The sequence below is a fragment of the Alligator mississippiensis genome, chromosome 1, assembly GCF_030867095.1.
Source record: "Alligator mississippiensis isolate rAllMis1 chromosome 1, rAllMis1, whole genome shotgun sequence".
In the NCBI taxonomy this organism is placed as follows: Eukaryota; Metazoa; Chordata; order Crocodylia; family Alligatoridae; genus Alligator; species Alligator mississippiensis.
In genome coordinates, this window is record NC_081824.1 from 441,403,692 (window position 1) to 441,419,461 (window position 15,770).

Sequence of the window (15,770 nt, forward strand, 5' to 3'; positions counted from 1 at the left end):
GTGACTATTATATGGTGTTGGTAGCCACATGGCATGAGGCCACCTAGGACACACCTTCCTCTGCCACTTCTGGGGGCTCTGATAAGACTGGCAGCTCCTTGGCCAGCAGGGCTTCTCCCTGCAGGACCTGCAAGGGCTGCCAGAGTTCTACCAGGACCTCCTTCCAGCCAAGTCACAGGACCTCCTGGTCAACCTCCTCCTGGCCCTGGCCCAGTGGGCCCTGTATATAACCAAGAAGGAGGCTGTGGCTGGGAAGGTGCCCAAGGACTGTGGGGCCACATTCCTCTCGCTCATCTGTGCACATTTCTGGGCAGAGCACCACTGGGTGGTGTCCACTGGCTTGTTGGATGCTTTTGAGGACTAGTGGGCCCGGCCCGGGGGCCCCTGCTCAGTGTCCTCCTCAGGAGCACTTATTCTCATGTTTTGACCCTTTAACTCACATGACACCCCCCACCCTTTCATTTGCTTTTGTTGTTCCAAGAAATTCAGTTGTCCCATTCATCCATTAGCCCCCATGAAAAGGGGCAACTAGCTAGCTGGGTGGGCCTTAGCCCACAGTAAGTGAATGGACAAACAGACAGGAGCTTCTGGGGCCCGGTCCACCAACTGGTATCTGGGGATGCTATCCCTTGTGCCAGATGGACTGCTGAAGCAGCATCCCAAATTCTCTTTTTTAAGATACCATAAAATCCATGTTGTTCCACGATTAGAACAAAAGATCACTATATATAGTGGTCTATAAAAAGAAAGAGAGAGAGAGAGGGATCAATCAGTTGGGCAATTTTTTATAGCTATTTACAATGTTAAAGCAATTTGGAAGCCAAATTTGGAGTTTGCAGGAGGGGGTGGGAAGGTGTGTGGAGGGATGTGGGAGGATGCAGGTTGGTGTGTAGGGGTGGAGGGGTTGTGGTGGGATTGTGTAGGGGGGAAACCTTGGGCAGGGGGCTGCTCAGGAGGTCTGGGTCCCCTGCCCCCAACAGGGCTCAGCTCCCACCCCACACAGCACATGGACTACCCCCTCCACAGGGCCACAGCCCCTCCTTGCAGAGTCCCAGCCCCTCCCTGGAGGGTCCCAGCCACCCTGCAGTGTCCCAGCCCCTCTATGCAGGGTCCCAACTACCCTGCAGGATCCCAGCCACCCTGCAGGGTCATGGCCCCTCTGCCGAACCCCAGCCATCTTGCATGGTGTCACACCCCCCACAGGGTCCCAGCCCCCCCACACAGGGCCCATAACTCACCCCCACAGCAGCACTGACTATAGGGTGCTCAGAGCTGCTGCTGCCTGCCCCCTCCCCCACAGCATGGTGCAGCCCTGAATGGCTCAGGGCTTGCACCCCATGTGCTGCTCATAGCAGCAGTGGACTAGCTCACCATGGTGCCTCACAGGGTCGTGCCACTTCAGGCAGCACCAGTCGGGGGAACCGCCTGTCACACTGGATTGAGTCCTACCTCCGGCAGCAGCACTGATGGACCAGTGGGGCATGTGGGGAGGAGGCATGCAGCAGGATCCAGCCTGGTGTGGCTTACTAATGCAGCTTTGCAGTGGACTGGGATGCACAGCTCCAGAACCCGTGGTCCCTGGGCAGAGCCATGCTAGCTGCAGAGCCTGGGCTGGGTGGTTCGGGTTGGGCCAGTGGGGCACATTTTCCATGAGGCTCAGGAAGTGATGTACCATGGCCACAGCCATGCACTGCCACCTAAGCCTCATGGAAAATGCATCTCACCAGTCTGACCCAACCCGGTCCAGACCGCACAGTTAGCGTGCCTCTGTACAGGAGCTGCGCATTCCAGAGCCACACCTCCCGGTCCACTGCAAAACCGTTCTAGCAAGCCGTGCCGGGCTGAGCCAGTGTGCAGGTTCCACTGCACACTTTGTGGAGGGGCTCAAGTGGGGCTGCCACATACCTGCCCCCCTACCCAGCTCCTACGATGCATGAAAGCCATGCGTCAGCGGGCCAGGCCAGGCCTGTTCAGCATGTACAGAACTTGAGTCATACAGTGCCATGTCACAGGCAGCTGTGCCTGCAGCTGGGCCACAGCCCTACTACCTGCTGCTGCCAGTGCCATGGGGGCCAGGTGGGGGAGCAACATCCCCCCTCCACGCCTCACACCCACCCACACCCATAAACCCCGCCACCCCTACATTCCTAACTTACCCATGACAGTGCCCAGGGCAGCAGGAGCACCATAGAGATGCTCTGGGCAGAAACCAGAGTGTCTTTCTTGGAGGACTGACTCCTGGGTTACCTCAGGGCGTGATTCAGGACCATGCCCTGACCTGCTCTTTTTCATCTGGGTTTTATTTTGGTACCTGGATATCCAGGTACCAAATTTTGAGCCCGCACTGCAAATATGCAGTATGGAGAATGTTTTTTTGTTCCCGACATGCATCTAGTGGCATCTCAAACTCCTTTGAGACACTGCAGGAGGCACATGCGTACTCATCTGGATGTACCCTAACCATTCAGAATTCAGACAGTTCAGGATTCACACTTTCACTACTTAATTTTCTTTACATTCTTTAGCTTTTGCTTTTATTTCCCAGTGCTTTCAACATACTTTCAGATTCCTGACAATAATTTGTGGTTTTTGCTACCATTTTTATTCATTTGTGTTGGGCCAGTACAGTTTTTTTTCCTGTATTTCTCACAGAATTGGGTTTACATATACACATAGAACTAAAAGGAGCTTCTTTGTGCATCAAGACCAAAGGTCTTTAAGTCCCCCAGTTTGTATCAAAGGAAACTGGATGATATCATCGCATAAACTGATTAAGTTCCATCCTAACAGTACTCTGATTTTTGCCCTCTATTTTGGACCTACTGCTCCAGTATCTCACTTTTTGTTAGAGGCTTTTCATTTCCACCTTGTATTTGTTTCTGATGATTTTATACCTCTTTGTCCTTCAGCCAACATTGGCTTTTAGCAAAAGTAATTTTTTTCCTCCCTGGTGTTCATTCCAAGATGCATTCAGGGATAGCAATTACATCCTTGCTCAGTCTTTGTATTCCTTAGCTAAACAAGTCAAGCTTTTCCAGTCTTCTATGGTGTTATATAGTCTGTCCATTCTTCTGGTCATCCTAGTAGTCTTTCTTTTCAGCTTTGCCAGCTGGAATTAATCCTTCCTGGGCGCCAGAGTTGTACACCTTATTCCAGCTGAGGTGGTAACAATGACATTGATTCTCCCCTCTCTCTCCTGGGAATACCTCACCTGATGCATTTTAGGATTGCATTTGCCTTCTCCCTGGGAAAATCACATTAGCTGTTGTGATTGGCTACTACCCTTGAGTCTTTTCAATAACATCCCCTGTTATTTCCAAAGGATGAGCCCCAAAGGTTATAACAGAAGTTCTTATTGTTGATACATATCCTTGCCACCTTAAAGCATTAACATTCCACTCATTTCTATTAAGCAAGTCCTCAAGCTCTTCCTCTGTGTGATTTTCAGCAAATGTTATAACCAGAGACCCACTTTTCAGTAAATTAAATATTTAAATGTATTTAAATATTCCAGGTCAGTCCCAAGATCAATGCTAATATTAATTTTCTCAGTCACAAGTGGATACCTCCCTTGTGCGTGCTATGGGCATTCATACAAGTAACATCCGTTCCCAGAAGACAGAAATGAAATCCTTTCACCTGGACATTAGCAAATCTCTAATCAGAAATAACCAAAATTAAAGCTAATTGAAAAATTGAGGGCTTATCTGTGAAAAAAAAGTTGTTTTAAGTCAAATAAAGCTGAACACTTTTGGAATGTTCTGTGAAACAAAATAAATAAATCCAGTATAGACCATTAAAACAGTTTAGATGGAAAAAAAAATTACCAGCCCTAGTAAACAAAAAACATGCAGAATTATAGAAAATTCTAACTATATTTGTAGTATTTTCTAGCTTTACTTATCAATTTAAGATGTTGAAAGAGTACCATCCTGGGCCTAATTAGTGATCCATCATGCCAGGTATCTAATCTCCAGTAGAAGCAGACATGACATGATGCAGAAAAAATACAAGAAACCATGTGATGAGCATTATGACACAGACTGTTTGTTAGATAAATATCTTCCTAACCATAGACAGGTAGGTATCACATTATTCTGTGTAAATTGGATCCCAACTAACATTTTAAAACTTTAGAAATTATTCTTAAATGCAGAATTTTTATTTTGAGAACTCATGTGGATCAAATTTTTAAACTGCTGCTCCACCTATACAGGTTTCCTTCGATTTATGTGGGTTCTATATATGAGAATTCGCTCTTATGCAGTCACCCTTTTTCTACCCCAAATTCCTTATATGTGAGGTAAATTCACTCTTATGCAATCAGGGCTCCACTTGTTCTCACTCATGCCAGCCCCTGGGCTGTGCTACACCATGGTACAGGTAGGTGGTGTTGGCTGCTCCTGGGTCTGCTGCAGCAGCTGGGGTGAGTGGGGAAAAGCAGAGCCCCGAGAGGTTCGGGGCACAGTGCAGTCCAGTGGCTACAGGCAGCTGGTGTGGGCTGCTCCTGAGGGTGCTGCAGCAGGGACTGGGGTGAGCAGGGAGAAGAGGAGGCTCCAGGCTGCAGCAGGCAGCAAGGCAGTGTGAACTGTGAGTAGTTGCAAGGTGCAGGCCGGGGGGGGGGGGTGCAGCTCTTGCTGCTATGCGCCCCCCAGGTGGACTGCAGGCTGGGCGGCTGTGCCACGCTCTTCCTGGGGGTGAGCGGGCCCCCAGATTGTGTGTGGGAGAACAGCATGCTATCACTGCAGGCTTGGGCTATTGGCATCACTGGGCCACCAGCAGGCAGGTTGGGGGGGTTACAGCGAATTTTGGGGTGACAGCAGCCCCACTCCCAGCACTGCTGCCACCACCCACCTGGAGTGCCAGGAAGAGCCCGGTGCCACTGCCGGCCCCAGCCTTATTACAGGAATGAGGTGGCAGTGCTGGGAGGGGGGCTGCTGCCACCCCAAAATTTGCTGTAGCCCCCTGAAGCTGCCCCGCACCCCACACCCACTCACAGTTCCCGCCAATTTGCTGACAGCTGCAACCCCAGGAGTTACAGACAGGCTGCGCCATGCCCTGCCCCTGGTCCCAGCCTTACACCCTTCCTCCCTCACCGCTGTGGGAATGTATCCCTACCTGTTCCATTGTAAACTGGGTTCTCTTTATATGAATTTGATTTATGCGCCTTTCTCCAGGAATGCATGTGCAGTATAAATCGAGGGAAACCTGTGTCGTGTTTCTCAAGAATTTGTTTGATTCTATATGACTTAATGTATGGATACAAGAATGTGTATAAGCATACAAGCTTTTATTGATCAAAGTACAATCTGGATAACAGTTAAAAACAACTAAAATGAATATAAAGAAGTGTTTAGTTATTATCATTATATGATAAGATAAGGGATTTACTGGAGAAAAGTAATTCAGGGGATTTGATTTATCAGGATCTAAGCAAACGGTTAATACCATGCCTCATGAAAAATTACTGGGCACATTTGAGATGATGGGAATCAATGCTACAATTATGGGGTTGATAAGGAGTTGTCTCAAAAGGAGAGTACAATGTGTAGGGACCTACCAAATTTGGGGTGGCTGTCCCCCTGGTTTTGTGGTCCAAACACAATGCTGGTAGCCATTTTCATGGAGGAGTGCAACAGCCCCACCCCACACACACACACACCTCTGATTGGCTGAGGGACCCCAGAAGTCCCGTCCTTCCCCAGAGATAGACATACGGCTGTGTATCAGTCTCTGAGGAGGGGCAGAACTTCTGGGGCCAGATAGCCATCTGTCAATCTCTGGGAAGGGGCAGGGCTTCTGGGGCCCCTCGTCCAATCACAGGCGTGGGTGATCTGCCACGCTCTGAAGTGAAAATCCACCACCCCTCTCTCCCCTTCTGCCTCCCCCATGCTACAGGACTCCAGGGCTTCCCATCATTTTCTGTTTTTGCAACGCTCTTTTTTTCCCCACCTTGATTGCTGTTTTTGTGCTTTTTGAGAGTCCCCATGCTTTTTGTCAGGGACCACATTGTTTGGGAGGAACCACACTTTTTCACGGGAGACCTACCAATTTTGCTTTCCCATGAAAATCGTGAAATGACAAATTTGGTATGTCCCTAACAATAAGTTATGTCAAAACATGAGTAGAAGTTCCTGGTGGTGTTCCTCCAGCATCGGTCTGGGGATCTATCCTGGAACTAGAGATGTTTGCCTGAAATTTGCCCTTAATAGTTATTGAGAGTATTAGGCAATACTGTATCTGTCTACTGTGTATGGCTGAGGTGCTGATTCAAACATCCTTGGGTGGTTAGAACATGGGTCTCCTGATCCTTCAGCCTCCAGCCATGTACAGTTGTTACACAACTATTACTCAGACCAAAGCCTCGATTTGTGGCAAGAAGTGTGCAAGCACAGCACAAATGAGAATCTGTGCCTCAAAACCAGAGCCTTTGAGAACACAGGAAAGCTCTGGGAATCTGTGTGTTAAAGTCACAAAGCCTGTTTACCACATTAAAGATAAGCAAGCACGTGAGTTCCTGCTGTGTTTGCTTAGTTTTTATTTATTTATGTTACTGTACATGTTTTTATTTTATTTTCTGAAACTGTGTCAAAACTTGGATGGGAAATAGAGTTAATTGGGAAAGAAAAGTATATGAAATCACAGTAATCTTTCTTTTATTTGTAAATCTCTTCCTTCTGTATTAAATCATTAAAAGATTGCAAAAGGGGAGAGGGCTGGAAACCGTGTTAGGTAAGTCATGTTGCAGAATATTTTGATGATGAAATTATATGCATCATTACTTTTTGGGTACTAAAAGGATGTTTGACACCATGAGTCAGGCTCCAGCTGATGTACACATTTGCTATAAAAAGAGAGCTATTTGAGAGATGTGTGCAGTAGTTTGGAAGCAAGCAGTAAACAGAAGCATAGAAATGACCTTAAGAAAGAAGAGCCTTCCATTTTTGCTGCTAGCATGCGTGGCGTTCTCCTCTAGTGCTCCTTTGACTCCAGAAGATGACACTACAAGGTTTGCAGAGGTAAATACTTGCTATGGCTTCTAAGTTCTCTATCTCAGAATTAATACATTTTGTAAAAGAGATTTAATAAATGTCATATTGCACCTCTTTTCCTTTTTTTTTTAAATAAATCAGGATAGTTAAGATTTATCAAGTTTGGGGGGTTTAAAAGAAACAGTTTTCTTCTGTTCCTTTATTCTAACTTCAATAACGTTATTTGGCAAAAAAAAAAAAAGATTTTCTTCAGGTTTTTTTAATTACAATTTCTGGTGCTAGATGCAGCAAAATGAAGTGAAAATATAACAGGAAAATGCATTGGTGTTCTCCTTCAATCAGATTTCTTTGCTTCCATATATTCAGCAAGGCACTCAAATTAGTACCAAACCTTAAGTCAGTGGCCTGAGTAGTCTCAGTGATTTCCACAGGACTGCTCACTCATTTAAAATCAAGCTAATTATAGTTAATCAGATAATTAATGTAACACACCCTCCACCAAAAAAAACCCCAACCCGAAACCCACTTACAGCTATAAATCTTTTTTATATCTTGCTGAGAAGTGATCACACCTATTTACTAGGAACACAATTTCAGAGAGACATAAATAAATAACATCAGATCCTATATCTGCATTTATTTGCCAAAACTGATAGCCTAATTTTCCAAAATTCTCACCATCCAGAGGCATCCACTGGCTGTACTGGGTTTCAGAGATGCATTATTAACATGGGCTAGTTCCTAACACTAATGGAGCCAAGATAAGAGCTGCAGGAGTTTATCACAATTAATAAAAATCCAACTGAAACTTAGGGAAGAATTTGAATTTTTTTATTTTTTGGGACTTTTTGGCAAAATCTTTCTTTGGTGGGGAAGAAACATAGATATCAAGAAGATGCCCATCCGAAATTTCCCCTGGTCATTTAACTAAGTCATTAAGAAAGCAGGCAGAAGGCAGAGTAGATTTGCACCTTTTAGACTAAATAAATCAGAGATGTACAGCATAAGCTTTCATAAGCAGGAGGCTTATTTAATCAGAGGCTGCTGTAAATGACAACTTATGCTACAGACCCCTGATTAATTAGTCTATAAGGTGTAAATCTAGTCTGCCTCCGGACTGACTTCAGACTAGCATAGTTAACTATCTCTTTAAAAAAGTAGTTAATCCTGGAAACACAGGCCCCAAACAAGTGGGATTTAAGTCAGAATTGTTTGGATGTTTGAGACAATGTGCAATGTGCTGGCAGGGCAGTTAAGGTATCCTATTCTGCTCTGGAGGCATGAGCACGAGCTCTATTCCAGCCTCCTGCCAATGGCTGCCTCTAGTCAAACCATGGGTACCGTCAGGTTTGGGAGTCAGAAGTGGCCAGATGGGATGCTCTGCCTTGGTTGCTGTCAGCTACAGAAGTTGGTGTGTTAGAGCCATGCTAGCATTATGGCTGCCAGGCTGAGGTGAAACTATGATCTTTCATAACCACTCATGCCCTCAACTATTGCTCTTGCTTTTTGGCAGGATTACCTAAAAAAATTCTATAGTCTGAAAACAGATGCACAGCCTCATTTTCGGGGAAAGAAGATTGAGGCTGTATCTGAAACACTCAAGGAAATGCAGTCATTTTTTGGACTGAAAGTGACTGGGAAGTTAAATGATGAGACTATAGAGATGATGAAGAAGCCCAGATGTGGTGTGCCTGACATGGGCGACTACGTTCTAACAGAAGGGCATCCAAAGTGGCCAACAAATAACTTGACATACAGGTAACAGTTCTCTAAGCAATTTGTGGAGCAACATATTAAGGCCCAAACTTGCAAATATGTGGGCCTAAACACGCAAAACTAGGCTCTCCTTTCTGGAGTTCAGCACCAAGAAAAGCATCTTGGTACTCTAAGGAAGGAGACTGCCTTACTGAAAGTTAAGAGGAGATGTAAGTGCTCAGGATTTGAAAGTCAAGCTACTTCTTCTATTACTAAAGCATGCATGGAAGGGCTTTTTGGCAGTAAATATGAAAGATTTTTACTACAGCAAAATATTGCCAATAATAACTTGCAAGTGCCAATGTTCATAGACTAATGTTTGCTTTATCCTAAAGGATTATAAACTACACACCTGACATGAGACCAGCTGATGTGGATGAAGCTATCAAACAAGCATTTGAAGTCTGGAGTAATGTGTCCCCAATGACATTCAGAAGGATTGAGGATGGAGAAGCAGATATAATGCTCTCTTTTCAATATAGGGGTGAGACATAATCCACGAGATTACAATGTCATATTTAGGCAATTATCAAGTAATCATAAGCCATCCTCAATTATAGAAGCAACTGAGAATATTAATTAAATAAATACTTCTTTTTTTAGCTCATGGGGACAATTCTCCCTTTGATGGACCTAATGGGATACTAGCACATGCTTTTCAGCCTGGCCTCCGGATTGGTGGAGATGTTCACTTTGATGAGGAGGAAACTTGGGCAAAATATAACACAGGTAAGATTTGCCTTGTTGTCTTCGTTTGTTCAGGTGAAATAGTATTTTCCTTAATGAGTTGTTCCATTGACTTTAGGTATTACCGTACGGGAGTTTCCTTCTCCCTTCTTCAATAGATTCCTTTGAAGGAGGCGGTTCTTCAAGAAGATGCAGTTATATGGGATTCATGCTGGGTTTTTTTCTCTGATGTTTTTTATAAACACTTAGAGTAAAGAAACTGGCACTGAGAAAAGTTACTTTCTTTGGCAACCAGAAGGGGTTTTATGTTTTCTGTATGTCTTTGAACTGCAGGGTCTAAAACTGACCGGTGTCTTTGGCCATTATTGCAATTTTCCTCTCCAACATTTTGGCATAAATAAATCAAATGAAGTTAATGGACCACAATTCTTTTCATAGGAATTAGTCCCAATTAACCCCTTGCATAAATTAAAGATGTACTATGGTGTGTTATAGAAGATGGCAGTAGGAGAAGCAATAAGAGGAACTTGGGGATTGTAATTAGTCCCTGCTGGGTCTATGTATTCATATAACTATTATTTTTCTATTCTACCTGTAGTGTTTGCAGAATGAATGAAAGTTCTTTGGTCGGTCACAAAGTTGTTTCGCATTTGAATCCACACCCACACCGCAGATTCAAAAGAATCTCATGTATTTGAATGACATTATCTTTACTTCTCAGGCTACAGCTTGTTCATTGTTGCTGCCCACGAGCTGGGCCATTCCCTGGGTTTGTCTCATTCTTCTGATCCTGGAGCTCTGATGTACCCAACTTATGCCTACACAGACCCTAAAAAATTCCACCTCCCTCAAGATGACATTAATGGCATTCAAAGCATCTATGGTAAGAAAACCAACATCTGATGATTCCCTGGTTTGATATTGATTTTACACAGAATACTACTTAACAATCACCCAGAAAAAGTAATGACACTAGAGAGGGAAGGGACCTACTGAAGTAATTTAATTCATTCCTGTGTACTACGCAGGGTACCCATACCGAAATCTGACAGATGTTTGTCTACTTGTTCTTAAACCTTCAGTGAAGGAAATTATATATCTTCCCAAGATAACCTATTCCAAGAGCACTCCACATTTTCCTGACCTTCAGCAAAAGGGAGGTTGGTGATGATCTTATGGGTCATCCTTCAGGATCCTATGATCCCGAAGTCCAGTTCTCCTGCAAACCCATCCCTGCAGCTTATAGCAGCCTTGTAGGTGCTGAACTTCCTCTGTGCTAGATTTAGAAAACCAAAAGACCTGACATTTCCTGGAAGAACCCTGATTCAGAGCCTGTCCCTTAAAGACTGTTTTCACTGGTTTTCAAGATCATTTTTACATAATATTAAATTCTTCCTTAATTCTCATGTAGGACAAGCTCTGAAACCTGTTCAACCAACTGGACCCTCAACTCCAGTAACCTGTGACCCTAATTTGTCTTTTGATGCTGTTGCTACACTGCGTGGAGAAATGATGTTCTTTAAGGGCAGGTAAAATCAACAAGCCTGTGTGGTGGTTCATTGTACTGCAGTGCTGAGAAGGAAACAAAAATACAAAAAAATTAATTTGTATCACTTGCAAAGAGTTGCCTGCATTCTGAGCAGGCACTTTGGTGTTACCTAACTTTTATCTAAACTGTGGCATAATTCTTTGATTCAAAGGGGCTGTGTCAAGTGGTGAAATAGAATCATAGAATCATAGAGTTATAGAAAACTATGGTTGGAAGGGACCTCAGGAGGTCATTTAGTCCAACCACCTGCTCAAAGCAGGACCAGCCCGAGGCTTTGTCTAGCTGGGTCTTAAAAACCTCCAAGGACAGAGATTCTACCAACCTCTCTGGGTAATTTGTTCCAGTGCTTTACTCACCTCTTCAGGAGAATTTTTTTCCTGATATCTAACCTCGGTTTTCTCTGTTCCACATAAAATAAGCCCAGTTCCCTCAGTCGCTACTCATAAGTCATGTGCCCCAGCCCCCTAACAATTTTTGTTGCCCTCTGCTGGATTCTCTCCAATTTGTCTACATCCTTTCTGTAATAGGGGCCCCAAAACTAAACACAGTACTCCAGATGTGACTTCAACAGTGCTGAATAGAGGGAAATAGTCACTTTCCTCAAAATGTAAGGAATTATAAGCACTTCCAGTGAAAACTAAAATCCAGATCTGCCAGTCCAGTGTGGGTGAATCCTGGACTAGCAGTCTACTTGTAGTACCTGTGAGAGAAATTTGAACACCTGGTACATCATAGTACCCTTCCATCTCCCATTTTCAAAAGAGGAAGGAAGAGGAAATCTATTTGAAGTATAAACTGAATTATAATTTATGACTTGAATTTCTAGACATCATATTTCTACTTTATTACATGTTGCTTGCAGTTATTAAGTTATTTGTTATATATTAATGTCCTTTAAGAAACAAAATTCTCATAATTATGGAAGACCCCAAATTTTTCTGTCTTATACTTCTGGTCTGCTAATAAGGGCTGGTAGAAGTAGGTCAGGACACCAGTTCAATCCCCGATAAAACCATTTCTCATTACATTGGCTTCAACTGATAGTAGAGCAGTGGTAAACTTATCATTTGCAATAATGTGGTATGAGGAAAAACCTGGGCTACCAACTCTGTAATGAACCTGGTGTGCTCTAGGTCTGCAGCAGTGAGAAACTTTAATCTTTAGCACAAAAGCCACTCAAGAATTAGGTCAATGAAGTAGTAGTTGTAGCAGACTTGTGTCCTTCCTACAGACCAGCCACTAGAAGCACTCAAATGACTCATTATGTTACATTTCTGGCTAGAGTGCAACTGCTTTCATGTGCAAATTATATCTCAATCAGATATTTCTGGCGCAAGCATAGCCAGATACCAGAGATTCAGATGAACTTTATCACTCTGTTCTGGCCAACCCTGCCATCTGGAATTCAAGCTGCTTATGAAAATGTTGAAAAAGATCAAGTTGTTTTTTTTAAAGGTAACACTATCTAAAATTCTTTGAATATATGAATTTGCTGTAATTAGGTTACTTCACAGAAAATGCAATTAAGAAAATCTATCCTGCTTCTCTTTAGATGAAACTCCATTTAAATAACATAACTTTCAACCAGAAATGCCTTTTCTAAATTGAAAATGTTTATTTGAGTAGCTCAATAACAGCTTTGAATTAATACACTCATAGTCAGTTTTTGGTTAAATTACTATCAGAGGTTTTGGAAAGGACCTATAAGGGCTGGAGGTTCAGGAAGGATTTACTATCTACAACATTACTTAAAGGTTTTGAGAAAAAGAGAGTTTTGATCCTAAGACCCTATCTGTTAAGTGAATAACAAACCAGAATTGCAGGGGAATTATTCAGTCAAACAAGGTGAAGACATTTGAAAATGTCAAACTTTGACTTTTGCAGAGTTCAGTTAGAACTACTGAGGGGACTTCTGATTCAAAAAATTTTAATTAAAATTTGGGCAATGATTTTTATACAAGTTCAAAGAAAAAAATATTGAATAAAATACAACATCTTCCACAAGATCTAAAAAGTGCTAATCTTACTGACAATTTTTTTATGAAAAATATTGTTTTTAGGAACAAGGGCATTTGTTAATTAAAACAAATCTAAATTTGAAATATTTCAATGAAATTACAATTAGAAATTATAATCAGTATTATCACAATCAGCTGATGAAACATTAATTTGTATTTTTCTTTGCAGAGAACAAATACTGGGTTCTCAATGGATTTGATGTAGTCCGGGGTTACCCCAAAAGAATTTATCAACTGGGCTTTCCAAAGACTGTTAAAAGAATTAACGCAGCTTTCAGTGATAAGAATACAGGAAAAACATATTTCTTTGTAGCCAACAAGTACTGGAGGTAAGATTTAATATTCAGCAGTTTTAAGATGTGGACTGAGGCTTGAAGGATGATTATGTGAAATAATTCAAAATAGTTTTTTTATGGAATTGATTTCCAAATCTTGTAAAAATGCTAATTTTTCATAGGATTTTTTTTAACCATTTTATAGTATTTATAGTATTCTATATCTGGGATACAACAACATGCCCTAGGATTCACTAATCTTTAGAAAGGTGATTTTCTAGTAAATTCTTCAAGTTTAACCCACAAAGGTGCAATTCCTGCTTGAAATAGCATGAAATTTATTTTTGTTACTCTCAAACTTGGCCAGAATGACCTCTTGGGAATCCATCCACGTATATTTTTCTATGATTTATGTTGTCTAAACATTACATTACTTGGTGGAAAATTGTTTATAATTCATGAGAGCGCTGTTAACTTTTTCTACAATATGTTGTTCTGAACTGATTCCCTCATCATACCCATTGGTACCTTAGCTTAAGAAAACAGGTTAGGATTCTATTGAATGCAATTTGTGCAATCACAAGATACTAGTACCACTTCCACATACATGCATCAGGATTTTTCTTAATAAATAAAATATCATCCCAATGATACCATAGCATAGACAAATATGTTTTCAAAATTAAATTGACAGGCTGCTGCTTTACACAATGGGTAGGACTGTAGTGCTACAGCATGGGATGATCAAAGCTCTATAAAGGTTAGCAATGTTATATTCCCTTTGGACAACCTTGCAAAAAAAATGCAACTGTTCAGGACAAAATAATCTCTGGTCCACGTTTACCATAGACACAGCATTTACCTCTTCCTGCCCTTTGAGTGACTGCATATACGTATACACATACCACAACACATTCTTAAGATGAAATGCTGGCATCATTAGGGATTTTGCCATTCTCTTCAATAGGGCAAAGATTTTTGTCTCTCCCATCTCTCATGCACATGCAAACCTAGGCACATAATAGCAGTCCAGTCATTTTAAAGAACAGCATCATTTCTGTGTCAGGTCTTGTTTGGCCTTTCTAAATGTTACTTGCTTATCCATAACTCCTTATTCTACTCTTTTTTTATTAAGATATGATGAAAACAGGCAATCCATGGATGAGGGTTATCCAAGAAACATAATCAGTGACTTTGGAAAGACTGGAAAGGTTGATGCAGCTGTCCAGCATAATGGTAAATAAAACAAATATTTACGTTTATTACACTACAAGATATGTGCTCCTTTGGAATGAAAAAATATTTTAAAGGGAACTATTATTAATATTTATACAGGTTTATGAAAAACAGGCTTTCTAATACATGAGTATGTACTTCCTGCAAAAGTTAATTTTGTTCTCTAGAAAAATCTTTGAAAAAGATCTAACGGGTGACTTCTAATCCTTCAATTTATTTTTCTTTCTAGGCTATATCTATTTATTCCAGGGACCAAAACAGTTCCAGTTTGATCCTAAGACCAAAAAAGTTGTCAGTGTCCTGAGGAGCAACAGCTGGTTTAACTGTTAATTGCTTTGATTTCCCTCCTGTATAATACAATAGCTGTATATGATGCTGTTTTCAGCTTTTAATGGTTGTTTAAAAAGGAAGAGCAGTATTATTTTCTCTGAGACTTTTGTCTGAAAAACTACAAACTGTAATCTTAATGCAGTTACGTAATTTATAAAATGTTTACAGACCAGATTGAAGATTGTCAATAAAACTTATTATGTTTCCTACTATTGTGATTGTGTCTTTTGATTAGGGCCACTTCTCCAGAGCTCAGTTCTGCCCCCAGATACAGACTGACTTAATAGATTGGAGGCAAGGAAATTGCAAGGGGCGTCAAGAGTCCAACCCTTTCCCCCAAATAAAAAGCAGTGAATGGGAGCGCTACATAGTCCCACACTGCATCATCCTACATGACCCGCTTTGAAATTCCTATGAATTGTTAGGGCTGTACATCCCCACCAAGGAAGCTCCATCCTACTCTCTCATTTTTACCTTATGTTTATTTGTAATGAGTTTATGTCTCTTTGGTTTTTTGGCAAAAACAATTATTTTCTCTCCCTGGTGTTAATTCTGGAGTTCATTCTAAGTGAGCAATAATGTTCCTCCTCAGCCTCCTCAGTAATGCTAGGCTAAAAAGCCAAGCTCTTCGAGTTTCCTTTGGTGTGATAGGCTCTCCATTCCTTTGGTCATCGTAGTAGTCCTGCTTTACATCATCTGCAGCTGAATTAATCCCTTTTGGAGATAAGTGGCCAAAATTTTAGATCTTTATTCAAGTTGAGGTTGTAATAGTGGCTTGAACAGTGGCATTCCTATCTCTAATGGAAAAAAAACATCTTCTCTTACATTTTAGGATTCCATTTGCTTTATTCATGAGAGCATCGCACTGGTGGTTGTGACTGGCTACTTAGTCTTTCACATCTTCTGTCATTTCTAAAGGATGGACCCT

The 15,770-nt window shown here is 41.9% G+C and overlaps 1 protein-coding gene across 1 annotated transcript; it reads left to right on the plus strand.

The window, feature by feature from the left end:
• The first annotated feature begins 6,811 nt into the window (after positions 1 to 6,811).
• LOC102563438 (neutrophil collagenase) lies at positions 6,812 to 15,051 on the plus strand. Its single transcript, XM_059721019.1, has 10 exons — positions 6,812 to 7,019; positions 8,506 to 8,750; positions 9,083 to 9,231; positions 9,351 to 9,476; positions 10,156 to 10,317; positions 10,846 to 10,963; positions 12,305 to 12,438; positions 13,171 to 13,330; positions 14,412 to 14,512; positions 14,742 to 15,051. Exons 1-10 carry the CDS (start codon positions 6,870 to 6,872, stop codon positions 14,840 to 14,842), a joined length of 1,446 nt encoding a protein of 481 aa, XP_059577002.1. The 5' UTR covers positions 6,812 to 6,869; the 3' UTR covers positions 14,843 to 15,051.
• Positions 15,052 to 15,770: the final 719 nt, after the last annotated feature.

Bases quoted from the DNA above. Each gene is read 5' to 3' on its own strand.
- LOC102563438 (XM_059721019.1), top strand. From the start codon at position 6,870: ATGTGTGCAGTAGTTTGGAAGCAAGCAGTAAACAGAAGCATAGAAATG. The intron at 8,751-9,082 runs GTAACAGTTCTC...TTTATCCTAAAG, and splicing joins ACAAATAACTTGACATACAG to GATTATAAACTACACACCTG. The intron at 13,331-14,411 runs GTAAGATTTAAT...TTTTTTATTAAG, and splicing joins GTAGCCAACAAGTACTGGAG to ATATGATGAAAACAGGCAAT.